The following is a 27760-nucleotide window of genomic DNA, read 5'->3' as shown; positions in this document are numbered from 1 at the left end:
ACAGGAGACTATGTTGCTAAACTGTGATGTTCAGTAAATTAGTTTTTTTCAACACACATCAATATTTTCAACTTATCATTGGGTTATCAGGATATAATTCCATCATAAATCAAAGAGCATAGAAACTATGAAACTTCCTTTCACAAAGTATCAAGATGTATCCAAGCAAAATTTAATAATTCTTCCCCAACACCAACAGCTATCTGATGATATCTCTCTTCCCTTACATGGTTCTGGGAATGCACAGCAGTTTTTACAAGTTGGCAATTCTCTCAAGCCAATTTGGAGTAGCCTGGGCATCTACAGAGCCAGAGGCAAAGTTCAGTAAGAAAAAAAAAAATAGAATGATCCCATTCTTGGAGAAGGATGTCTACAGTGAGACACCCAGGGTTTTAGGAAAATATAGTGGAGAAGACAGATAAATGACAGGGAGGTAGTCAGACTTTGAATAACCCTTGAAACCTGAAGACAAAGAATTTTCTCAGTCGAGTTTCTGTGCTCAGATCAGTGGTTTTTATCAATAGTACCTGACATTTTATTCAAATATTTGTTCATGTTTGTTTCATCCTCTGGAATAAATATTGACTATATAAATATATCCAACTGATTATTATTCTCAGATTAAAGAGCCAACACATGAGACATTCATGATTGATTTGCCTTTTATCCTAAGCACACAATTGTTTTCTGATGCTAGGCAAAGTAGAGGTATGTTGTGTGTCATCAATGAGGGCCACTAGAAGAGATCCTCACCATAATGCCCCATAGAGTTACACTTGCTATGTTTATCTTCTGAGTATGATTTCTGATTCTCATTCAGTGGCAAATTTTTAAAAAAAATAGTCACAATTTCTAAACAACTCTTAATGGCTTCTCATATGAGAGATATGTATAAGTCAAGGCCATAAATCCTTGTTATGGGCTGAACTGTGTCACATGTCAATGTCCTCTCAGTACCTCAGAATGTGACTGTATATGGAGACAGGGTCTTTAAAGAGGTAATTAAAGCTAAATTAGATCAACGGGATTGGTGCAATCCAATCCAAACTGTTCTCCCAGTAAGAAAAGATCGACACAGGCATACACACAAAGGAAACACCACATGAAGACACGGGGAGAAAGAAGATGGCCATCTATTAGCCACTTACTCAAGCCTGGGAGGGAGACTTAGAGGAAACCAACCCTGCTGATACCCTGATCCCAGATTTGCAGCCTACAGAACTGTGAGGAGATAAATTTCTGTTAAGCCATCCAGTCCATGGTACTTTGTTATACAGCCCTAGGAAACGAATCTAATCCCCTACTGAAAGGAGTCCTGGATATCTTCCTCTAGGAAGTCTGCTCTGGGTGGGTGGAAGCTGGTGTGGTCAGGAATGAGCCAGAATCTCATTTAAATGTCAAGGCCTTCTTTTCCTCTTTGTCATTCTGTTTTATGATACACTATGAATGTTATAGTTTACAAAAAAAATGAAAATTAAATTATGAAAAGATAAAACAGGCACACACTTAACACACACAAACACACACACACACACACACACACACACACACACCATCTTGTTTGATAGTGATAAATTTCTCAAGATTACTGTGTTTGAATAGGCCGTGCAAAAAGCAATACAGGAGTACTATGTACTTACTTAGTGATTATATGCTAAATAAATTGTTTTAGAAAACACAGATGTATGTGTCCTTTTGGGTGGGGGGTACTAGGGGTTGAACTCAGGGGCACTTAACCACTGAGCCACATCCCCAGCCCTATTTTGTATTTTATTTAGAGATAGGTTCTCATTGAGTTGCAGAGTGCCTTGCCATTGCTGAAGCTGGCTTTGAACTCATAATCCTCCTGCCTCAGCCTCCCAAGCCACTGGGATTACAGGCATGTGCCACCACACCAGGCAATATATATGTCTTATAGAAGTATAAGTAATCAGATATATTCAAGCATGTTCATATCTGACATACACAACAAATACCGTATCAACCATTATGGCAGGACAATGGTTCTCAGACCGATTCAGGGATGAAAATCTCTGAGATGCTTTCTTAAAATTCAGATTTCTGAGTCCCCTTCCCAGAGAAGGGTCATGTGTTTAGAAACAATTAGAAATATTCCTTTGAGCTAGATGAGGAAGAACACCAATAGAGGCGGAAGAGTAGGCTCCTACCTGGTAAATGGCCATGGCACAGTGCTCCTGCAATTGCTCATTCTCACTATTTAGATTCTTCACTAGGTTTTCAATGATCTTTTCAGCTTTGATTGCAGCTCGGTAGTTTTCCTAGGAATATGAGCTTAAATATTTATGTGTATAAAATGCATGAATATAATTAGCCATTTACATTTCTTAATAACTATGAAGAGCAAACTTTCTAAGTAAATAAACACTGAAGTCAAAGTTGAACATAGCTATTCCATAAGAGAATTATCCAACATTGAAGTTTGATCTTTTTCTAATAGAAAGCTAATATTTTGAAAAAAGTCCTCAACAGCTATGCAATCTTAAAAATTATTATTATTTTTAACTAAAGAAAGTCAAGGTAAGAAAAAAAAAGGAAGCAGAATTGGTTTGTGTACCTCTGATGCACATTCTTGCAGTGTCCCCACTACTGGAATTAACATATTTTCATGAGAAGTCTTCAGTAACTGAGCCAGCAAAGGGATGCCCCCTGCTTTACGAATGGCTTCTTTATTTGAATGACTCTTACTGCAGCTCCACAGTGCCAAAGCCCCACAGCGAGCCACTTCCACATCTCTGGTTTCATACAGACTTGATTGAGCTGGTTCTGTTGAATTCTGTGCACAGTCTAGTAAAGCAACCTACAAGAAGAGATGAATGCAATGAACTTGGATGTCTTTAAAACTTAATTCACCATTCAATAGCCACAAGGTTGATCTATTTTGGTGCTATGGATTGAATTCAGGGATGCTCTACCACTGAGCTACTTCCTCAGGCAGGTATTTATTTATTTATTTAGAGACAAGTTTTCCCTAATTTCCTAAAGCCAGACTCGAAGTTGTTATCTTCCTGCTGCAGCCTCCTAAGTCTCACTGGCATGTACCACCCACCGTGCCTTGCTACATGTACATTTTTAAGGTCCTTGCCAACATGGCAAAGCTTATGAGCAGAATGCTGATATATTCTTTTCTTTTGATGGCAGCTATTGAAATAATCATTTTTTTCTTATTATAAAAGTAGGACATTCATAGAAGACAAATGTTGAAAAAAATTTTTTCTATCAAAAAATCAGTAATCATTTCAGAGAAAACCCTATCAACAACTTGTGGATCCACTTCTAATTTTGCATATGTATTTATATATGGTTGCGGGTAGCTCTCTAAAAGTTGGGATCAGAGCTGAGCGTGGTGGCACACATCTGCAATCCCAGCTCCTTGGGAGGCTGAGGCAGGAGGATATTATAAATTTAAGGTCAGGCTGAGCAACTAGGAAAAAAAACTTGTATCAAAATAAAAATACAAAGGATTGGGGGATGTAGGTCAGTGGTAGAATGTCCCGGGTTCTATCCCCAGTAATGAAAAAGAAAATTGAGGTGATAAACATCAACTGTTAAAAACTGTTATCCTGTTATGATTTTATATAATATAATATACATTTTATTCATTTTACTAAGTAGTTTTCTGAAACACAGTACTGATGGCTGACTACAGATGTTTCCCATGGATATCCTACACATTGTTTTACTCTTGAATGTTCTTAAAGACTGGGCTGTTTTTAGTCTCAGATTTCGATCTAACCTGACCTTCTCTATAGAAGAGTACTTTCAGTAAGCACACTGGAGGCCAGGGCTTCCAGCCTGCTTTCTATCATACAGGTCTCACCAGCTCTTACCATCTCTGCTCTTATGCACAAATGAATCCCTACCAATCACGCCTGCTTTAAATTTTTTCTGTTTCTTTCAAAAAATGAGATTTAACATGCTTGATAATGCAAACATACAAAAGTAATTATTAAGGACATATATGATATACAAAGAAGACTCCCATAGCATGCCTTTACAGCTACTTGATGTCTGGAGCGGCCAGAAAGGCCAGGAAGCAGTGGGTGGCAGCTCTTGTGCCCTGAGGATGTCAGTGGTACTCACCAGCTTGTTGATACCGCCATGCTGTCTCACAGCCCGCCGGGCTCTCTTAAACTTGGCAACGTTTGCAATGGTCTCAGCTGCCAAACACTTCAGACTCTTGTATGAAGAATCAAGTATACTAACCATAATTGGTAAGCCACCAAGGTCAACAATATTACGTCTGATTTGAGGATTATGACTGATTTCCTTCAGGATTTTTAATGAACCAATCTACATGGGGAAAAAAGTGATAGATGAATGAGTGCTTAATACATAACCAGAGCTATGTTTAAGAAAATTTAAGTCTATCTAAAATCCTTCCCCAATCAAGTTTTTTTAAGAAATAGTTTCCATTCCCAGGGGTGACACAAATCCTCCTATTTCTCTTCATTTATGCAAACAAACATTCATCATTCCAGATAAAGCAAGAGAAAGAAGAAAAAGCAGGGAGGAGAGAGCACACCTAACAGAAAAAGCAGGTTATGAGCAAAAATAGCAGATAAAGATAATAAATAGGGGCTGGGGATGGGGCTCCATGGTAGTGCAAGGCCCTGGGTTCGATCCTTAGTACCACATAAAAAAATAAATAAAACAAAGGTATTGTGTTCAAATACAACTAAAAAATAAATATTAAAAAAAGATAAGAAATATTCAGCCTCCTACAGTTTCAAAGAAAGCCATGAGAATTGGGTCCAAGAATTCTCAACCATTGTGAACAAGCCACTCACCTTACATTTGACTTCATCTGTATCAAGCAAATTTATTAAAACTTCAAGGCCTCCAACATCTCTGATCGCCAGTTGACAGGTCTCTTGAGCTAAATTGAAATCCTTCATTGAACACAAAGCAATCACTGTTGCAGTCTGATTTCCTCCCTAGGAAGATACAAAGCCACAGAAAGGTTAAATAAAACCATGTTCCCATAGAAATAGACCAAATGGTTACAAATCCATGAACTAGGAAATATGTCTCCCCATACATAGCACATTAATCTTTTATTTAAGTTCTCTGAGTGGGGCTGTAATTTGTTTAATGAATCATGTCGAGCTGAAGCATGAAAAAGCTGTACAGAGCATCATAAAATGTTATTCTAATTAAGAGTCAACATTTAAAGGTGGTCTGTCTCCTTTAAACAGCTATAACATTAGGTAATATTAATACGTTAAAGAGAGGCAAGGGGCATGCCTGAAGAGAGCGACTGAGGAAGGGAAGTTGTATGCAGCAGCGTTAAGAGAGGGAACCCCATTTCCTGAACAGTGTTTTGTGCAGAGCAACCCAAGTTTGAAAATGATTCCTACAGACTATGGTGCTGTGAAATATATATATTTGGACTTTGTTCCTGATTATGGCATATGACACCTAAAATGTGTATAATCTTCAAAGTGGTAAGTATATTTTATATGCTAAAGTTGACTGATGCTGGCCCACCCTACTCAGTTTCAGGATGGGAGCCTACCACCAGAAAGATCAAGATTACATTAAAAGTTGAAATTTTTAGTTCCCAACCCATTAGCCTCTAGAGAGGTGTGGGGACAGGTACATGGAGTACTGCATACATGGCATGCATTAAGGGTGTCTGAGTGGCAGGCCACTCCCCTCGTGCTAGGCCTGTGAGCAGCAAACCAATTACCCCTAGGAACAGCCCTGGGCGTGAGGCCATGTGTTGCAGTCCCTGTGCTTGATCCACAGCCCACTCCTCGACTGGTGGCTGCAAGGACAGTTAGCCGACATCCATGAGGACTAAACCCTCAACATGAGGGATCTGAAGCTATCTCCAGGCAGAGTGTGTCAGAACAGAATTGAATTAGAGATGAGAAGACATCCATCTGGTGCTTGCTGCTGCAGGATTGGTTGCCCGTTGGTGGGGAGAAGTTCCTACTCCTTCTGAGGTCACAGAAGTCTTCTGGGTGACTCATGTGGCAGGAAAGCACGTGGCATGTTTTTTCCCTGCCTAGGTGTACAGGGAACAGAAAGTCTGGAGAAAGGTGTGGAAGGCAGCAGAGCAACTGAGACGGGACCTAAAGGAGGAGAGTGAGGCCTGTGGGGAAGGAGGAAGCAGTTCCAGTAAGACCTGCAGATGGGTGGGAGGGGCAGGATGAAGGGGGAAAAGAAAGCCTGTGAGCGACCTGCTGGCCCAACACAGAGAACCGATGGAGTGGACGTCCACTGACTCATCACCACATGTGAAGACTAGTGGTGAGCTATTCTTTTAATTAAAACTAATCTGAGAGACTAAACATTTTTAATGATTGTCAAACAGACCTGCCAGGAAATTAAAATCAGAATTCACTACAAGAATCTCAAGGAAGGTCCACTGGTCATTACCGCTTTGAAAACCTGAAGAACATGGCCTAATGCATGCCACTCCTACTGCCACTGAGACTGGCTAATTTAAGTTCCAGCACAAGCACCAACATGACTGGTAAGACACAAAAGCTGCATTTCTGTTGCTAAGAAACTATTTTTATAAAAGATGCTCATAAAAGACAGCTTTGGGTTCATGCTTCAAAACAATACCAATGGTCCAAAATCCCTCTTTTTTTTTTGAAAGGAAAATACCTTTGAATTATCTGTTTTCATTTCATTTAATGTTGCCATCACATAATATTCATCCATGATTTGAATGCTCCCTCCTAAACTCTGTTAAAATGGAGTTGCCATTATCTTGGTGTTAGAAACGATTGAGTCATGAGGGCCCTCTGCCTCCACAAAAGGATCGATTCCACTATCCAGAGTGGATTAAGCTTCCCAGGAGTGGCTTTGTTATAAAAGAGTTCTCTCTCTTGCTCTCTTTCTCTCATACATGCCCTCTTGCCATGTGATTGATGTAGTCTGCCATTCGAGGCTCAAACAGCAAGAAGGCCCTCACCAGATGCCAGCCCTTGATATTGGACTTCCCAGACTCCTTAGAACTGTGAGAGATAAATATCTTTTCTTTATAAGTTACCCCATCTTCATATTCTCTCTCTCTCTCTCTCTCTCTCTCTCTCTCTCTCTCTCTCTCTCTTTGTTTTTGGTGGAGGGGAGGGTACTGATTGAACTCAGAGGCACTCATCCACTGAGCCACATCCCCAACCCTATTTTGTTTTTTAATTAGGGACAGGGTCTCACTAGTTGCTTAGCACCTCGCTTTTGCTGAGGCTGGCTTTGATCCTCCTGCCTCAACCTTCCGAGCCACTAGGATTACATGTGTGTGCCACATCACCCAGCCATATTCTCTTAAAGCATCAGAAAATGGGCTGACATATGGAGAAAATACATAAACATTATATACTTATATATTGAAATATGTAGTTCTCTATATTATATAATTTCTTACTTGTTAGTATTTTAAAATGTATCATAGAAAGTTTTAAAAGTTGATTACATATATGTATGTATATGTGTGTGTGTATATATATATTTGTATTTATATATATGGCTTAGCAAAGAAAATAGAAATTACTTAGAGACTGCCAAATCCCTTCTTCCTTTAAGTCACACATGCACACATATGCAAATATTCTTATTTTTTAAAGAGAGATAGAGATAGAGAGAGAGAGAGAGAGAGAGAGAGAGAGAATTTTAATATTTATTTATTTATTTTTAGTTTTCGGGGGACACAACATCTTTGTATGTGGTGCTGAGGATTGAACCCGGGCGCACGCTTGCCAGGTGAGCGAGCTACCGCTTGAGCCACATCCCAGGCCCCATATGCAAATATTCTTGCAAATTCAATACAATATATTACTGCTAAAATAAGAAACTGAAATGGGATTATTACAGGGCATACAATGAAGGACCTGGGTGTGATGGTACATCCTGTAATCCCAGCAACTTGAGAGGCTGAGTGGGGAGGATCATAAGTTCAACACCAGCCTTGACAATTTAGCAAGACTCCGTCTCAAAACAAACAAAACAATATAAAACAAAACAAAACAAACAAAGAAAAGAAAAAATGCTGAGAATGCAGCTAAAGGTAGAGTGCCCTGGCTCAACATCAGAACCAAAAAAAAAAAAGAAGGAAAGGTTTAGACTTCAGCCTTTTTCTGACTCCTTTTAAGAAAATTCCTTCCACTTCTCTAGAAATGTTATGAACACATGTCCTGAGGCGATGTCATGAACAATGTCTATTTTTCATACTTATTCTCCCTATGGGTAAACCAGGCTTGTCCTTATATTTAAGATTGAGTTTAAAATAACAAGAACCTTAACTTTTATTATTTACATTTAAAATAAGTTGCCTTTTATAGCTTTTAGTGTCTTTCTTCTTACTATCAAGAAAAATGTCACCAACACCATTTTCCACAGTTGGTTTTAAAATATAAAATAATAAATCCGCTATTAATCAAGTTACTAACTCCCTTATTTGGGGGTATGAGAAGAACACACGCAGTGTTTTTCTTTTCTTTGATTGAAAAACAAAGTCTAATATTTTGTAAACCTTAAAGTAGAATGCACATAATTAATTAACGAAAATGAAATGACACAAAAAGAATAAGCAAAAAAAGTAAGGAAAAAAAGGATTATTTCAACAAGGCTCTTTCTCCAATTTAAATGGTTAAAAGGAGGCAGAAAATTCCCTGGGGGGTTTCAGAAGGAATTCAGCTGGGCTCCTTTATTAAGAGTTTGAAAATCCAAACTCAGAGCTTGGGAGAGAGCGAGATCCTTGGGCACAACATTCTGGTCTTGAGCATGAGTAGGAAGCAAACAGAGACCTGGGGCAGCCTGTCATGCTTCAGTCAAACCCAGAGCCTTCTCCCATCCCAAGACTTTTTCAGAGAAGAAAGCATCATCTGGATATTCTCAGTTGTGCATGATCAAGGATTCTCTTGACTGTTATTCTTGCTTTATAATATTTACTTTGGTAGCAATTTTCTGCTTATGCACTCAGCAAAATCTTTGTTTCTTATTTCAAGTTTTCAATTTTTGTTGTCTGGACTATTTCTATTTCTGAGCTTTATTTCATTTTTTACCCTATAACCAATCACATACATTTTTTTAAAAGTCACCTCATTGCAGCTGATGTCCAAAGGTAAGAATTTCTATTTCTCTGAAATATCTATTTCAAGGAGATTTTGAGGTCAAAAAAACTATTTACATTTGTCATTAAGAAGTGAGATCCTCATAGAAAAAAAAAATTTTGTAAATCGGCTTTTTCTGAAAATCTGGAAACATATTCATAAGCTTGAGGGATTTTTTTAGAACAGTTTTATATTAGGAAAAGTTAGTTTTTCCACATTTCAGGATTTAGTTCTACTCTTGTCACTGACCACACTCCCTAAAGGATTATAAATCTTTCAGAATGAATACCAGAAGACGGGAGCCAAAATATTCAACATACAGAGCCACAAATGTTAGCCAATTGCTATTCTTTAAATACCAGTTATGTCAGGATTTTCAAATGTTCGTCCTACTTTGTCCAGATGCCATAAACATCAAGCTGCGGAGAAATAGCGCAAATATGCTCCCTTTTCAATTAAATCTCCCCCGAGAATATAATTAGTTGCCAATACTTATTTTCACATTTTATCACGCATTGCATTTGTGAAGTTTTAAGAGCTTGAGAAAGCATAGTAAAATATTATTTTACTAGCTTCTGAAGGGTTTTGAAAAATGCTTCCAATAAACTTTTCCATTTCTGAAATTAATGCAATTCTTTTGCTAGTTGTCTTCCTGCTCCTGCTTCTCCTCAGACATCCCAGCTCCCATCTTCTGCAGAGTTCACTCACATTCCCTTCTTAGGACCAGCAGGCTTTTGTCCATTGTCACAAACAGGTTTCAAACGTGCAGAGATTGACTGTTGCCTTCTCTCACTTAAAATCTCTTTTTGAAAGATAAGATGAATTTAAGATATTTTTCTAAATAATGTTTTTGAAAATTACTGTCAATAAGGAAGAAATAAGGTTTTACTAAGCCTATTTCAAGATGAACAACGTACTGAATTCGAAATAAGCCACTTGTACTCTTTCATTCAACAAATGTGTTACAGGCCAAGCCTGATGCCAGACATACCAATAAACAAAATGAACATGGTTCTTGTCTTCACAGAGTTTACATTTGAGTGGAGAGAAAGATTCTAACTTTTTAAAGCCCACCTTAATAAATGAAAAGTTCATAAGTCTGAAAAACGCTACAAGGGAGATGAGTCTGGAGCTAAGGAAGCCCAGAATACAGAAATTCAACCCAACCCAGGGCATCATGGGGAAATACTGTCTTAGCTGTTTGGACATCAAGGGTAGGGGCAGTCCCCTGCTAGGAGAGGAGGGGAGGAGGGGACGTGTGAGTAAATGGTATGCACAAAAGCCCTGCAGTGATGTGAGCATGGTTAAGCTAAGACTCAAGAAGGCCAATATTGCCAAGGCCTGAGTGGGAGACTGGTATAAAATGAGATTTCTAAAAAATGAGGTGGGTATCAGTAGCTGCTTGGGCTGGGTGGAGAATGTTAATCTTTAACTCAAAACTGGCTGGCATGGGCCAATAACATTTTTAAAAGATCAGTTCAGCTACAGAGGGTCCTGGCTGGAAGATGTTAAGTGTAGACGTGTGGAGACCATTCAGATTACTGCAGAAATTGAGAGAAGAGGATAACTTGGAGTAGGAGGTTGAAGTGACTCATCAAGCACCATAAAGGAACTTTTGAAATGAAGGTTTTTATTTTTATTTTCCTTCTTTTTTTCTTTGCTTACGAAAGGACACTGTAAGCTAGTCACTGAAACTCTCATGGGCAGCATACCTGCACATTGCCATTTGAACTTATTGAGAGCACAATAAGACAAGAGGGCAAGCAGAGGCATGATTGGAACCAGAATGTCCTTCGGTCCCATCCCCCACCATCTGTAATCAAGAAGCAGAGGGTGAGACCTGGCAAAGCCACACAGCCATCCTACAGCCAGCCAGCCAGCTGGCTTTGAACGTTCTCAGCATTTTTTCCTCCAAAACATGCCACTCAGAGCAAGAAAAGTGAACCCCTGCCAATGACTGTTCATTAATGATGACAGACGGCCCGGTGCCCAGCACAGAGGTTGGCTTAGAGAGACTATTCTTCTCCCAGAATGAGAAATGGTAAAAAGTACTCAGATGAGTGCATATAACCATGTGAATCTAAGTAGTAAAATACATTGCTTTGCCTTCTGTTTATTTGCAACCTATTTTATACTGACAATCCAACACTCATAAACCTAAAACTCAACAGAATCCTAAGGAAAAAGACAAAATACAGTTTCCAGAAGAAAAAAAAAAGTGTGTATGTGTGCATGTCCATGAAGAAAGTAGACAGGTTGTCTGTCATCTTTCTTACAAGCTTGCTAAAAATTTTTATAAGAAATGGGTAAGGAACAATGCAAGGATTCCATATACATTATTTTTCAATAACCAGGAACATGAACAGAATTGAAAATTTACTGGAACATCCTAGTGACTGCATTGAGGAAAATCTGTAGTAAATGTAACTGTCTTCCTAAAAAATATTCAGAAGAATGAGCTGAATAATTATGATAATTAATAAAAATGATTCAGTAAAATGGCCAGATACAAGGTTAACATTTAAAAATGAGTAACTATCCATATCCTAAGAATAATAAGCAGAAATGGATACTGGTTAAAAGTTCCCATACCAGTATTAGGAAAATAACAATAACAAAATATCTATGAGTAAATCTTACAAGAAATGCTGTAGATATATATAGGGAAAGGCTATAACATTTTAGCAAAGTACATAAAAAGCTAAATCAACAGTCATGCCATTTTCCTAAATAGAATAACTTGATGCTGTCAAAATTACAATTTATCCAAAAATAATTTATAAATTCATGCAAACCAACCAAAATCCCAACAGGATTTTTTTTTCACTTTTGTTTTTAACTTGATTCTCAATGAATTCTAAAAATGATCAAGATTGAAAACTATAGAAAATTAGTTTGAAGTCTTTAACTCTCTCATCTACCAAATATTCAAATACAAACAGCAATGAAACTGGCATGGGAACCTTCAAGTAAATGGAAGCAACAGAGAAAAGCCCAGAGCAAACTCTCAGGAGTGAAACCGCAGGGCTTGGTAACAGTAGCATCTGAGAGCCCTGGAGGGAAAAGTGGATGAATCAATAATCTGTGCTGGCACCATTCACTGTCCTTCCGGGGAGAAAAAAATGAAGTTAGATAACTCACACTACACATAAAGTGAATTCCAATTGAATTCAGAATCTGAACACTTTTTTTTTTTTTAATAAAAGCTGTATAACTACTAGAAGGAAATGGAAAAAAATAGTTTTTTCCTCTTGCTGTGGCTTCAGAAAAGCTTTCCTAACTCCTAAGTTGCAAAATCCATAAGCCATGAAGAAAATAGTTGATGTTCATTAATACACAAAACTGTAGATAAAAAGGCATGTCACAAACTGACAGAAAATATCTGCAACTAAGACAACAACCCAAGGGCTGATATTCACTGTTAAAAATAGTCACACAGAAAAATGGGCAAAGGATAAAATATGATGACTATTTGACATATGAAAAAAATGTATCAACCTCACTAGTAATCAGGAACATGCAAATTCAAGACGTGTTTTTCCCCCACTAGAATTGGACAAAATAAACATCAAAAAGACTGAAAATTAGTGAGAATTTGTAGCAAAAGATTCTAATCATAGATGTATGATTTTAAGGAAAAAAACTTGGAAAGATTTTAAAGACTATCATTATCTAGACTCCAGACCAGTTCAATCAAAATTTCTATTAACGGTATCTGGGAATCAGAGTCTTTGTTTTTACTTTTAAGAGCCCTAGCTGATTTCATTCTGTGTCCAAAGTTGAAACCCATTGGTATATTACTGACATTTGTAAAGAGCTATCAAAATTTCTTTTATGTAAACCAAACTTGTTTGGTTTATTACTCTTCATTATTACCCTTTAAATGAAAAATAAATTTATAGCAAGACTTTTCAAGTTTAGTGTCTACACTTTCTTTCTTTTTTAAAAGCAGCTTTATTGAGGTGTAATTGATATGCAGAAAGCTGCACGTGTTTTATACAATTTGATGAGTTTTGACATATGCAAACTTCCATGAACTACCACAATCAAGGTAATAAACATCTATCACCTAAAGAAAGTTTCCTTGTACACCTGCCTTTGTTGAGGTAAAAACATTTAACATGAGATCAAGTGCATAATATATATTGTTTATTACAGGTATCATTTTGTACAGCAGCTCTTTACAACTAGTTCATTTTGCATAAATGAAACATCATACCCTTCGAATAATTCCCCATAAGAGTTATCAAAAATTTAAATTTATATTCTCTTTGGCCCAAACAACTCCATTTTAGAGTATCCATCTGTTATGGTTTAAATATTAGGTGTCCCCCAAAAGCTCACGTGTGAGACAATGCAAAAAAGTTCAGAAGTGAAATGCTTAGGTTATGAAATCCTTAATCTAATCAGTACTTTAATCCTCTGATAGGAATTAACTAGATGGTAATTGTAGGCAGGTGGGTGTGTCTAGAGGAGGTGGGTCATTGGGGGCGTGCCTATGGGATTTATAATTTGGGATAAGGGGAGCTCGCTCACTATCTGCTTCCTGCTGCCAAGTCTTGAGCTGTTTTCCTCTGCCATACGTTTCCACCATGATGTTCTGCCTCATCTCAGGCCCAGAGGAATGAAGACAACAGTCTTTGAACTGAGACCTCTGAGGATATGAGACAAAAATAAACTTTCCTTCCTCTAATTGTTCTTGTCAGGTCTTTTGGTCACAGTAGTAAAAAGGCTGACTAAAACACCATCCTACAGAAACAGCATACATATCCAAAGAATACCTAAAAATATTTGCTGTGGTTTGGTTGTAGTTGATTTGAGACAACTTTAAAAAGTCATCAATTAAAAAAAAAAAAAAAACAGTCATCTATAGGCCTAGGGTTGTGGCTTAGTGGTAGAGTGCTTGCCTTGCATCCTTGCGTGTATGAAGCACTGGATTTGATCCTCAGTACCACATAAAAATAAATACATACATAAATAAATAAACAAATAAATATATTGTGTCCGTTAAAAAAAAAAGTCATCAATAAAGCAATTGTTAAATAAAGTAATGGTACAGCCCTATAATGAAATACTATCTAGTAATTAAAAAGGACTGAAGAAGATATGAAAGATTACAAAGGCATAATATGAAATATAAAAAGCTTAATGTAGAATGAGAAATGGTATGATTCATTCAAGTGTACAAATTATATATATCCATGTACATAAACAGAAATATCTGGAAAGGAGTTTTCACACTTACTCTTTTTGTATGGCTTGAGTTTTTACAATAAGCACATACTACTGTGGTATTTATATAATATTTTAAGAGCTTGATCCAGAAGGAAGTGAGGGACTATTCAACCAATATGTGCTTCTGCTATACCCTGCATGTCACAGAAACATCAGTGGGCCACAGCCAGACAGCCACACCCATCCAGAAAGCAAAGCTGAGACAGGAGCCACAGCCTTTGGCCAGCAGGAATCCCAAAGGCCAGTGGACCAGAAAGGGACATGGAATTTCATAATTTTCCTACAAATATGCCATTTCTAATAATGATTATAATAAACATATATTCAGATATAAAATAGAAGAATAATTATCCCAACTTCGGTGCCTCTTAAATCCTTAAGCCATACATTTAGAAGTTCTTCAGTATAAAAACTTCCGTAAAAGACATGAGTTTGTATTTTTAAAACAAAAAGCAAAGCAATCCTGCACGTCTTGAAAACTAAAAACTAGCCACTGCCACTTTCCTCCAATCTATTTAATTTTCTTAAAATAATTTTTTTTGGGAAAGAACACTGAGGAAGGAAAAATAAATGTGTTGTTTCAAAAACATGGGACAACAAATTCCCCTAAAAGAGCTATTGGTTTTTTCAGATCATTACATAAAACTACATCAAAATTCTTTCTAGTCAAAAAATGTTATGAATAACTAGATGGACATGTGTATCATGGAATTATGCCCTAGCTGGGTTAGCTCATGGTAAGGGGCTCATGGATAAAGATATGAAGAATGAATGAATTAGAAAATGAGTAAAAATTCTAGGGACCTCACTTGAGAGCTTTTTTGTTGGTTTTGTTTTGTTTCGTTTTGTTTTGTTTTAATGTTGGGGATTGAACTCAGGGCCTGGGCATGTGAAAAGCCAAGACTCAACCAGTGAGTAAAAGCCCAGTTCCAAGATTTTTGATATCGTAGTTTCTAGTAGTTAAATTGATGTGGTCATATAATGCTAATTACTAGTAGTAGAAACTGTTAGAATCAGTGGCATTGAATCACCAAACACATCTAATTACTCTGCTTTTTCTTCACATTTGTTTGTGATTGACAAGAGGCAAGGGGAGATTCAAACTCAAAAACTAAAGAAGTTATTTCTAATTTATGGAGTATAGGGTCTCCTTTGGAGATGCAGAGCTTCTCCCTCATTTCCACCTTCTCCTTTGTAATAAAAATAATGGGATGAAATGCTTCTTTGTGGACGATTTTAAACATACAAATAACACACATTTTTCAAGTTAGCCAAATACTTAAAATGCATTCACTTCTCAAACTACAATATTTATGAAAAACATGCAACGTAGACTCTACCAAGTAGAAATTTTGTTAGATGATGAAACTGAAATATGATTTCTAACAGGTAATTTTTTAAAAGGTACACTTTACATTGTCACTGAGACCTATTTTTTTAAAAAATTAATCCTCATCAATGTAGCAACATGTGTATTAACTTAAAGGTTTCTGTGAAAAAAATCATGCTAGTTTTCCTTTTCTAGCTACTGGAGTTGATTTGAGTACATAAACAATGACTGCTGGTTTCCATTTTCTAAAGATCCTTTACAGCACAAATAATTCTGCACTATTGCAATTCTTCTCCATCTCTTTAAGTAAAAACCTAGCAAAAGTGCACAATCTGGTACTGCCTTCCAAAAAATGAATTCTGAGTCCCTTTATAAGGATGGCTCCCCATTTAGTCTCTTACTTGAATGAAGAAATGCAAACGAGAGAAGATGGTAAGGTCCAATAGCAAGGACTACAGGCCTCCTGGGGCCTGAATTTCTTGACAGTGGGTCAGAATAACCAGGCAACGGGCAATAAAGATAGAAGCCTGGACACAGTCCCAGCCCGCAGCCGCCTTCTGTGTGGCCTGCAGCAAAGTATGCTTCAGCTTTTCCACCAATGAAACAAGGATCAAACCTCCTGCCACTCCATACCCAAAACCCAAGTAATGGGAATGGAATTTAATTAACTGTAATTGATTGCAAAGTACATCAAATTCCTGTGATGAAAAATCATTTAACTCCCAATTACCACTTAGAAGAACTCTATAACCAGTTAAGGGTGTGTGCGCATGTGTGCCTGCATGTGTGTGTTTAATCAGTTCATGTAAGATCATTAAGGAGCTGAGCCCCACAAAAGCAATCTTTAACAAATGTTTTCAAGTCTGAAAAATGTCTCTGCCAAGAATCCCCTCTGGAGAGAAAAATCTAAAACATCCAGGGAGGCATCCCCAGGCACCTCTCTTGAAGCTTACAGTCTAGAGGGATTTCTGATGTGGATGTCTTTTAAAAGTCACTCTGAAGGGGAATGCTAGACCCTAGAACTGGGGGACTGCCAGCCGTCTTCATTTTTCATGGCCTGCAATTGTGAATTTATGGATATAGAACAGAACAGAAGAATGGCGAGCAAGCTCCCTGGCTTACTTAACAGGTGAAATAGATAGTGGTGTTTTATTAATCTAATCACATAGAATAAACAAATGAGGTTCCCCCTTACCAACCCATCATGGGTGGAGAGAGGATAAATGTGTGGTGGTGACCATCCTTTCTCTCTATCGATGTGACCTCTTGTCATTGACCTCCTGTCCCTTTTCCACCCAGATTCATTGTGCACACCACCTGCTGCTGGACACAGCCTTCTAAATCAATTCTTTCATCATCTTACCCCCACTCTGCCAGCTGGACTCTGGTCAAGATTCCAGGTGCAAAAACAGGCATCTTGCAGGGAGAAAGAACACATGGAGAAACGGCCCTGGGATTTAACTCTGGATTGCTCCATTATTACAGCAGGTATGCAGGAATGAGACCAGCTGCATCAAGCCCTGCAAGAGTAGGGGTGAAGAGCTCCTACCCTGCTTGCTAACATTTCTCTAGCTGAGCCTAAAGCTGAAGCCAGGATGGTACAGATATGTTATCCCCAAATGACAGCCTTAGACATGCCAACAGGGAAAACAAAGCCTCAGAGATTCCTCCAAACTACCTAACAGCTGACCAACTGTGTTCTTGACATTACTCTCATCTCAAACTTTCTCTTTGACTTTTGGACCTGATAGCATTAAATTCCATACCCAATCTACCTTCAATCCACATGGAAATGGAGTCTCATAGGCGTTCAACCTTTGGTCCAGTAATTAATCTTCAGTCTAAGGATACTTTCACTAATGTGCTTGAAATGCAGATCTCCTTATAATTGGCAACCTTTCTACATTTTACTTCACTTTACCAAAGTCTACCTGCTTATATCAATTTATAATATTTGTAACTAACAAATCCACAAATTTTTTCAAACAAATAAATATTTTTCAAATGAATTTATAAAATATCCTATAATTCTCCTCCTTTTCCACAAAGGAGATCTTCTACATACCTTATTTAGAAATGAGTAAAATCATTGTATTTTTAGAGATTCACAAAACTAGTGTGGGGCACAGACACGAACAAACCATCTCCTCCAATCACTGGAAATAATCAAAAGCACAATCTTTTACTTCCTAGACTTTTAAAGCAGTCCTGGCCAGGGGAGAAAATAATATCTGTATAAAGCTACCAAATGCACAATAAAATATTATAACTCCAAGGAGAAAGGGCGCTGGAGCAGGAAGAGGAAAGGACATAAGACAAGTGGGGAAGGACACCACTGCAGAAGGAACAGCCCTGGCTCAGTGGCTGGAAGAACTGCTCTCAAGAAACAGAGATCTGCAAAGCCTCACTTCTCAGGAGCCCGGTCCTCCTCTGCACCATCTGGACACAGTGTAAAAGGACAAACCTATACTTGTTAGCAAGATACCTTGCAAGATACAAAAATGAATTTGAAAGTCTTTTTACTCAAGGAACAATTGATAAGAGACAACCTGAACTATCGTGATAACAGAAGGCAGAATGTAAGTCTCATAGGAAGAGAGCTGAAGAAGGAATATAGTAGTTCATTTACAATTATCAGCTATGGGGAATAAAAGAGGCTGGAAGGTCAGTAAGCAAAACTGCAATGTCTTCATTAATTGAAAAATTAAATTGTGTCCCAAAAGCTCAGACAAAAAGAATATACACATATATAAAACTTTTGCTAGTTGAAGTGAACATATGTCAAGGCCAAATAATTAAACATGAACTCCCTTTACTTATGTGCCAAGATCTGAGCTCATAGTGCTGGATAAATAATAAGCTGTAGTTCATTGACCTGTTTGGGTATTAATGAGCTCATCAAATTTTTTTGAACAATCACAGACATTGCTCTGCTTGGAAAATGGTTGAGTAGAAAGTCAGGTCAACATTAACATTTTTCTGCTGGTTGAAGTCTACATTGAAGTCATAATTTTATAAATTAAAATGTCATGTGTATTTATTTTGAGATTACCTAGAGACATTCAATTTTGCATTTCAGAGACTTTTAATATCCTTTTGTGTCTTCATATAAATCATTTTACCTGTGTCAAAAGACTTGAAATCATTTGTAGATATACTTTTTCTTTTATTGGCTATGTTAAGAATATTTACCTGTGGGAACTATAAGAATTCCAAGCAATTTACTGTCTGGCCAAAAGTATCACATTTGCACATGATTTATTGATGAATAACTTGTGCAAACTTAAGTAGCACTTCATCAATAAATGTTTTCCTTAGCTGTTCTGGGACAGAAATAGTGCATCCCTTTTTGGCCCAATACCATATGGACTTATCCTAAATAGTTGAATAGCTTAAGATAGTTATTCAATAATTAGACTATTAGGAGAAACTCTCTTTACCATGGTCACTCGGTGGATATTGTCAAGGATGGTTTTTGCTCTCTTACTCTGTGCCTGTCTCATTCACTAAGGGAGAAAATTCTTTCAGCTCTTAGCACCAGGATCTGTTACACTTACTGGCAACTGATTTGTTTATATTTAAGGATGGTAAGTCTTTCCCGCACTATGTGAACTCACTGTATTTTCCTCCATTTATTGGTTGCTAAAAAACTTAAAGCAAAAATTGAGGGCCACCGGGGCAAATCAAGAAGACTCCACATCACACATTTTCTTTATTAATGGCCATATGCAACAGGCATAATTATGATTGCCAACAGGTTATTAAAGGCTTCGTGCTAAGCACTTTACATGTGTTATATTTCATTTAATATTCATAAAAACCCTAACATATGAGAACTTTTATTTTTCCATCTTCTCCAATGAGGAAAATGAAGCTTAAAGAGGCTGGTCAATCTACCCAAGGCCACCAAGTTAGTAAGTGGCAGAATTCCAACTCAACCAATATCTTTCCAACATCAAAGATCATGCTTCAACGTACTCCATTATTCCATCTCCTGGCCCATATTATGTTTCTGCACCTTTAAGTATTCACATTTACTAATGAAATAAAGACAATGGACCAGGACTCTTCAGAAAAGCATCAAAGATTCTTTGAATTATATTTCCAAAAGACCATGTCTGAGCCCCAATGACCCTATCCAGCTCAAAATGCCCGTCTCAGAGTAATGGTGGCAATGTTCTCTGCTGTCAAATTTTACCAGGTGACATGCCCTTTAAGAGTTGAGCAGAGTCAACAGTAGGGTAAAGAAAGGGAATCAAGGGAAAAGAAGAAAGAGTGGGAAAAGATAGGTACTGGGGAATGAAATTATGCTTTGTGTACGTACCAATATATCACTGTGAATCTCACTTTTATGAATTATGTACCATTTTTTTTAAAAAAGGAGGAAAGTCAGTAGAGTTGAGAAAAGGCATTGAGGGGGAGAGAACAGGAGAGAAAAAGGGAAAGCACTAGGAAATGGTTTTGATCAAATTATGTTATGTGCATGTATGAATATGTCACAATGAATCCCACTATTATGTACAACTGTAGTGCACCAACAAAAACATTTTAAAGAAGGGTTGATAAGAGGCAATCATGGGAAGTTCTGTGGCTCAGTCAATGAGTAGAGGCACTGGAGTGAATGTACTGAGGCTGGGCATTGCTATCCTACAGGTTGGACTGGGCCACTGTTCAATTGTATGGTTTATGTACAAAGATGCCTGTAAAATGATTTTCAGGAGCATGTGTCGAATCTAGTGGGGCTCTTGCCTAGTGTTTCCAAATTTACAACAGACACAAATGTTCAAGATTCAGGAAGAAAAAATAAGAATTCCTGGAAATTCTTAGGAATTCTCCAAATTATAAGTTATTCCATATTTTTCCTAATATATTACTTATATGTTTTTAGGTAATCATGAGTGAGCATAATAATAGTGAATTATTTCCATAATAATAAAGAGTGAATCATTTTTAGTGGTAGAGTCATGCCAAAAATTTAAAGAGGTTTTCTTTAAAAAAAAAAAAAAATATATATATATATATATATATATATATATATATATATATATATATATATCTTATAAAACCAGGATTTATTATTATTATTATTATTATTATTATCATTATTAAGCACTATACTGTGCTAATCAGCTTTCTGTTATTGTAAGATATACCTGAGATAATCAACTTATAGAGAGAAAAGGTTATTCTGGCTCACAGTTTCAATGGCTTCAGTCCATGATTAGTTGGCCCCATTCTTTTGAACCTGTGGCAGTGCATCATGGGCAGGAGCATGTAGTAAAACAAAACCACTCACCTCATGGCTACAGAGCAAGAGCTAGAAAAAGAGACCAGGGCCTCACAATTCTCTTTGAGGTCATGCTCGCTGGCAACCTCCTAACAGAATATACCTCTTAAGCGTTTTACCATCTCCCAATAGTTCCTAGCTGGGGACTCAGCCTTTTAAAACATGGCCCCTTGGGGAACATTCCAGATGCAAAGCATAGAAACATGTGACACAATTTCATATTATAATAATATGCAAAATGACCTTTACCTAATAATGATATTTGATAATAGAAAACACTAAAGAAGGGGAGAATTAACACAAAATAGATTCCATGTAAAAACTATCTTAAAAATTGAAAGATGATAAATATATTAAAATTTATAAAATGTTATTCTTTAAATAAAATTATGAAACATTAATCTTCTCATTCAATAGTCTTGATCTTTGTTTCATAATAGTCTATAGACTAAAAAAAGATATTTCAAGCTGGGGTTCTCTGGGGTTATTGCTCAGTGATAAAGCACTTACCTAGTATGTACAAGGTCCTAGGTTTGATCCCCAGCACCACACACACACTACACACACACATACACACACACTACACACACACACACACACACATATATTATATATATCAAGGGATCATTACTTGATGCTTACATCTTGTTTAAATATAAAAAACATTTTAATGTTTTTATTTTAATTAATAAATAGTCGTGTATATTAAACATTCATGAGATACAATGTGATGTTTTCTTAACTCTTTATATTGTGGAATAATTGAATTAAGCAATTAACAAATCTACCACCTCATATACTTGTCATTTTTGTAGCAAAAATATTTAAAATCTACTTTTTTAGCAATTTTGAAATATACAAAGGTTGGGCACAGAGGTATATGCCTGTAATCCCAGAAATTTAGGGGGCTGAAGCAGGAGGCTCTCAAGTTCAAACCCAGCCTTGGCAGTTTATCCAGACTCTGAAAAGGGCTGGGATGTGGCTCAGTGGTAAAGTGTCTCTGAGTTCAATTCCCAATACCAAAAAAAAAAAGAACATTATTATGTAGCATAGTTACTATTCTGTTTAATAGAATATTAAAGCTCCTGTCCAACTGAAATTCTGTACCCTATAATCAAGGTCTTCTCTTCTCCCACCCACCCCCTCACCTGGCCTCTGTAATCACTATCCTACTCTCTACTTTCATGAGTTCAATTATTTTAGATTCCAACATGAGACCATGCCATATTTGTCCTTCTGTGTCTGACTTATTTCATTTAGCATAATATCCTCCAGGTTCATCCATGTTGTCACATGGCAGAATTTCCTCCTTTATAAAGGCTGAATGGTATTCCACTGTCTGTGTTTACATTTTCTTTAGGTTGCCTCCACATCTAGGTATTATGAACAGTACTGTAGTGAATGTGAGAGTGCAGACATTTCTTCAACATAACTGATTTCATTTCCTTTGGATATATATACCCAATAGTGGAATTACCATACCCTAATTCTATTTTTAGTTTTCATATTTTTTCATAGTGACTATATTAATGAACATGCCCACTAACAGTGCACAGAGGGTATCTTCTCTCTACACCCTCAGCAGCCAATTATTATATTTCAACTTTTTAAATTATAGCCCTTCTAACAGGTAGGAGGGAATATCTCATTGTGGTTTTAATGTTCATCATCCCTGATGATTAGTAATGATAAGCATTTTTTCACATATCTATTGACTATTCCTATGCCTTCTTTTGAGAAATATCTGTATAGGTCTACCCATTTTTAAATTGGATTCTTGAAATCATATTCAAGAAATCTTGGCCCAGACCATTTTCTGGACCACTTCTACTATCTTTTTTAATAGTTTTACAGTTTCAAGCCTAATATTTAAATATTTAATTCATTTTAGTTGATTTTTGTATATGATATAAGATAGGGTTTAATTTCATTCTCCTACATGTGCATATCCAGTTTTCCCAGCACCAGCTATGAAAGAGACTATCTATTCTCCATTGTGTGTTTTTAACATCTTTATCAAAAATCCGTTGACCAACTTGCTCAGGTGTATTACTGGGCTGTCTTTCCTTTTCCATTGGTCACTGTGTCTGTTTTTATGCTGATATCTTGATATTTTGATTACTATAGCTTAATAATAAATTTTGAAGTCTGGCATAAACATGAAAATATTCTATATGTTTGCTTTGATTTTGATTGAGTCATTGAAATCTGCATTGCTTTTGCTAATTTATATTATGTTACTCATTTCACAGTAGAGTATACCACAACATACACATCTTCTCTTTGTATTTCTTCTGTTAAATTACTCAGAACGAAATATGTAATACATACACATATATCAGTACATATACATATATAAAACATGCAAGTATTCAAACACTGAAAAATGACAGCCAACATTACTGGGTATGTTCAAACAAAGTGACACCTCCAAGCAAGATTAATAAGGCTGCATAGAATCACAGGTTGAAATTGGAAACATAGGTCCAAATGTCACATGTGAGGACTCATTTTGCTTCTAAAATTTCTTATTCTTGGAACACCACTTATAGGATTTATATTAAATACAATATGTATAGAAACTTACTAATATTCATTTTCTCAGGGAAGACTCACATTACCAGCAGACGCACATCTAGAGCATGAGAACAGCCACCAGCAGGGGCGGCTGATGATTATAACTCTTTCCTCACACTTAACTCCTGCCTCAGTGCCTGGAAATGCTTACCATCCATCACCCTTTCTCTGCCATCAGCATTTTCTATTCTTGTTTTCCACAAGGTCTGTGGATTCCTTAGAGCCTGTTATGTCCTTATAATAATTATTAAACTTGAATTCTCAAAGGGGAATTAGAATAATTTTTACCATTTTCCCAATTTCCTTATTAATTCTTCTTGGGATTCAAGATTCAGGAAAAACAGTTTTCTGAGAAATGCTGGGAATTCCAGTTAAAGCCGAGTCCATCAGAGGGAAGGAATGTATTGTTTTTGTGGCAGAAGCGCCTTCTGCTTTCTTATGCATGCCTGTAATACTGCATCCATGCAAAGGGTCTTTGTCAATTTCATAAAAATGCACACAGCCTATTTTATATGCCACCTTGAAATCACCTCAAAGCCTGGAAAAGTATCCTTTTGCAGCCTAACAGGCACATAAATACCTTTAAGTATGCAAAGCTTCTGGAAAATGCCTTTGGCTGATTTGACCAAAGATGTGTAAAAGCAGAAAAAAAACATGAGGTGAGTTGAAATGGTTTTTTCCACAAGTACTTCTGGACTCCAGCTTTAGACAAGGCCTAGATAGAATCAATATCTGCTATTCAAAGTCAGAAATGAATACTAATCTACTTTTGTCAAGCCACTACCCTCCATTCAAGAACTTACATACATTACATGAGCCAGTTGTCGTGTAAAATATTTTCATACATCACCTGACTTAAGAGAGAAATGGAAGTAGGCCAATACATATTTTTATCACCTACAATGTATCAGACAGCATGATACATATTTCAAATATGTTTTCAATTCTACAGTACAGGTTTCATTCACTTAATCCCATGGTTTAAGAAAATTAAGACTCAAAAATCATAACTTTTCAACAGCCACCCTTCTTGTAAGTGAGACAGCTTAAAATTTAAACTCAACCCAGATTTGAAAAACACGCTCTTTTCTATCCCCTCACACTGCAAATCATAAAATGGCTGCAAATCACAATCTTGTATGTGCCATGCCCCTACTCCTCAACCAGGAGAGAAAACTGGTACCAGGCAACCTGACTGCTCCCTAGGACTAATCTTGAAACCTCGGGGTAAATAAGACCTTCTCCTATGCACACTTAAATAACAACATGGGTAATTTCTTATTTGAAAGAAACATAAAATAAACTTAGATGCAGACTATATATTTTGGTGACAGTATTTAAAATGAACTATGTAAATATGGTACAAAAAAAAGTATTTCTTACCTTTAAATATTTCACCAGCTTCTGAATTTGCCAATATTCTGAAGGCAAATCTGCATTTGCTTCCTGACGATGATCAGGTTGTTCTTCATCTTCTTCACTTTCCGAAGAGCTCTCACTAATAGTTTCTTCAATCTTATCGACACTCTTACTAAGAACAACAAAAAATCCATACATATAAGCCAGAACATCAACTTGGTTAGAATGATAACATTTTAGGAACATGCATATAAGTAACAGATGTACCAATACCTTCTGTGATTTCTTAGAAAAGAGAAAAGTTTCTCCATTTCACTCAAATTTGGAAAGGTCAACACCAGTGAATCGTGATGTTATGTTTATATAACAAACTACCTACAGTGATCATGCAAAAAAGCTATACAAAGAGATGCATCCAAAAATATTACAGGCAATCCTGTGTATGATTGTTCATAGAAACTTTATTTTTAATAGCTCAAAACTAAAAACAACAAAAATATCCTTCAACAGGTAAATTATTTCAATTTCAGAGTCAACCTCTGCAACTTAGCAAGGCCATAAGCAACTTAGGGACCCTATCTCAAGATAAAAAAAGGCTGGGAATATAGCTTAGTGGTTATGCACCCTGGTTTAATCCCTAGTACCCCCCTCAAAAAAAAAAAAAAAGCCTCTAATTATCATGCTAACTAGCCCAGTATGGGAGGGTGGCTTTAAAGAGCTGGTCATGCCATCAGAACATACTGAAGCTGTACTTTTCCATGTGAAAGAGATGGTCTTTGCTTTTCAAGTTTTCCATGTTTTTCCTCTTGGCTATCTTTTGCTGAACTTTTGTGTCTGAAAAAAAGAGAGCTTTATTACTTTATGCTAAAAAATAAGAAATAAAGGTTGCAAGAATCATATAGAAATGATCCATCATTTTCACGCACCCAAATGATGGGTGTTCCTGAGACAGAGAATGATGATTTCCAACCTCACCTGACGTCCCTTTTGTTTTTCAAACAGAGCCACACATTTTATATACTGAAGAAACTTTCAGTCCAGTACTTCTTTGTACTCTAACAGATCTTCACACTAGGTTGCTATCATTGTATAAGTCCTCCAACCCTTGCCTTTTATAGGTACTTACTGCTCTCAATTAGAGTTGCCTGTGGCTTCTTATTTTTCTCCACCTAATGCTATAACAGAGCCTGAACCTGGTTTTCCAGGTATTCCCAAGTTTAGCACACTCCTTAACACAAACTCTGTTCTCACTAAATACTTAAGTAAATTCATAACTGAAAGAATAAGCATCTGATAAAAGTAGCACTGGAAAACTCACTTTCCAGTTAACAGAATTACCTATACATTTTTTCATTCTCAAACTTACTCTTTCAAGTAGAAACACAAATTCAACAAAATTGATGAGAATCAGATGAGCAAATATGTCTCCTCTTTCCATAGGGCTTATCCTTCCCAATAGTTATGGATTTACTTCCAAAAAGAATCACCCTGTAGTTATAAGAATCCCTACCAGTCAGGGTACTGGTGTGACCAACCAGGAGCCAGTTCTTAATCATGGGACAGCATAGAACATTAAATATAGACTAAAATTTGTAAGCTGTTGGCTAAATCTAAAATGTGCTTGCTATAGTTTGGACCTTACATGTTCTCCAAAGTCTCATGTGTTTAAAAGATTGGTCCCTAAGGCATCCTATTGGAAGGTCGTAGAATCTTGAAGAGGTGGGGCCTAGTGGGAGGTCTTTAGGTCACTGGGAACACATCCTCATAGTGGATTGTGAAAATTCAGTCACCTTCTCTTTCTCTCTTTTGCTTCCTGGCCTTGAAGTAAGTGGTTTTGTTTTACTACTTGCTCCCCACCAATGACATCTGACACCTCCACTTGAGGCCTAAAAGCTTTTGGTTTACTGATCATGGACTGAAACCTTTAAAATCAAGAGTCAAAACAAACTTTTCTCTTCATAAGTTATTATATCAGGCATTTTGTTATAGTGAGAGAAAGCTGACTGACACAAAGCTTTTGACTGTCTCAGCATTTAAGAAGCACTAGCTCTTTGGCAACTATTTATAAGAGGTCCCAAATGGAACTAATTTTATTTATTTCATTCATTCATCAATACAGTGTCAACTTTACATAGGCCTGTTAATATTTTTGAGACTCTAGTCTTTTTATAAGATGAGAATTGTTTATAGAAAAGACCTTAGTCATCCTGAAGGTTTCTCTACTTAACCCCATATTAGTTAATCAGGGCCCTACCACTATGTTTATATTTTCTATGATATTTCTCCACATATTTTATCATCCTTTCCATGGTTATTTGTCCCAACTCACTATCTACATGAACATGGACTATGTTCTTCCCATCCATTCACAGTGCTCCAACCATGAACCCTGTATCTATCAAATCTTTGCACTTGGAATAGAAAGAGGAGCAGAAAGAAACCAACTTGTATCATAGAAGGATGTAAAAGTATCTCTTTGTATTTTTGTACCAAGAAACAAAGTTCTGAAGAAACTAGATAAATAAGTGGTGACTAAAGAAGTATGAGAAAACCCATATACAAATGTCTACATACATTTTAAAATCAACTTTGGTTCTCCAATTTAAGCTTGGCTCCAATCTCTTGGCCATATGAGTCTTCACAAAACTGATTTCATTCTTCTTCGGTCTGTCTGAACTAGTGATAACTTTGCCAGAGACAGCTTCTTTTTCCTTGATCTGTTTTTCCTCAATAGGATTTTTTTGTTCTTCATTGAATGTAAATTCCTTTATAAAAAATTAAAAATAACTTTTACAATGTTATCACTTCTGAATTACCTAGCACCATCTGAAGATTAACCCTGGTGATAAATCCTAGAAAGGAATTTTCAGATGCAACTTCACAACCAAG

General features: G+C 36.7%; 1 protein-coding gene across 1 annotated transcript in view; it reads right to left on the bottom strand.

Annotated features, from left to right (window-relative positions):
- The window catches only part of Odad2 (outer dynein arm docking complex subunit 2), a 155791-nt gene that overhangs the window by 106106 nt on the left and 21925 nt on the right, over positions 1–27760 (bottom strand). Inside the window, exons 7-13 of the mRNA XM_076831974.1 lie at positions 27446–27636; positions 25613–25705; positions 24896–25043; positions 4809–4955; positions 4102–4311; positions 2576–2818; positions 2169–2279 (exon numbers count right to left, since the gene is read on the bottom strand). Of these exons, the coding sequence (XP_076688089.1) occupies positions 2169–2279; positions 2576–2818; positions 4102–4311; positions 4809–4955; positions 24896–25043; positions 25613–25705; positions 27446–27636 (1143 nt within the window). The remainder of the gene's footprint in view (positions 1–2168; positions 2280–2575; positions 2819–4101; positions 4312–4808; positions 4956–24895; positions 25044–25612; positions 25706–27445; positions 27637–27760) is intronic.

Source organism: Callospermophilus lateralis, chromosome 13 (genome assembly GCF_048772815.1).
Source record: "Callospermophilus lateralis isolate mCalLat2 chromosome 13, mCalLat2.hap1, whole genome shotgun sequence".
NCBI classification, from domain to species: Eukaryota; Metazoa; Chordata; class Mammalia; order Rodentia; family Sciuridae; genus Callospermophilus; species Callospermophilus lateralis.
Note: the sequence above shows the minus strand (reverse complement) of the source record. Positions and strands in the feature narration are given on the sequence as shown.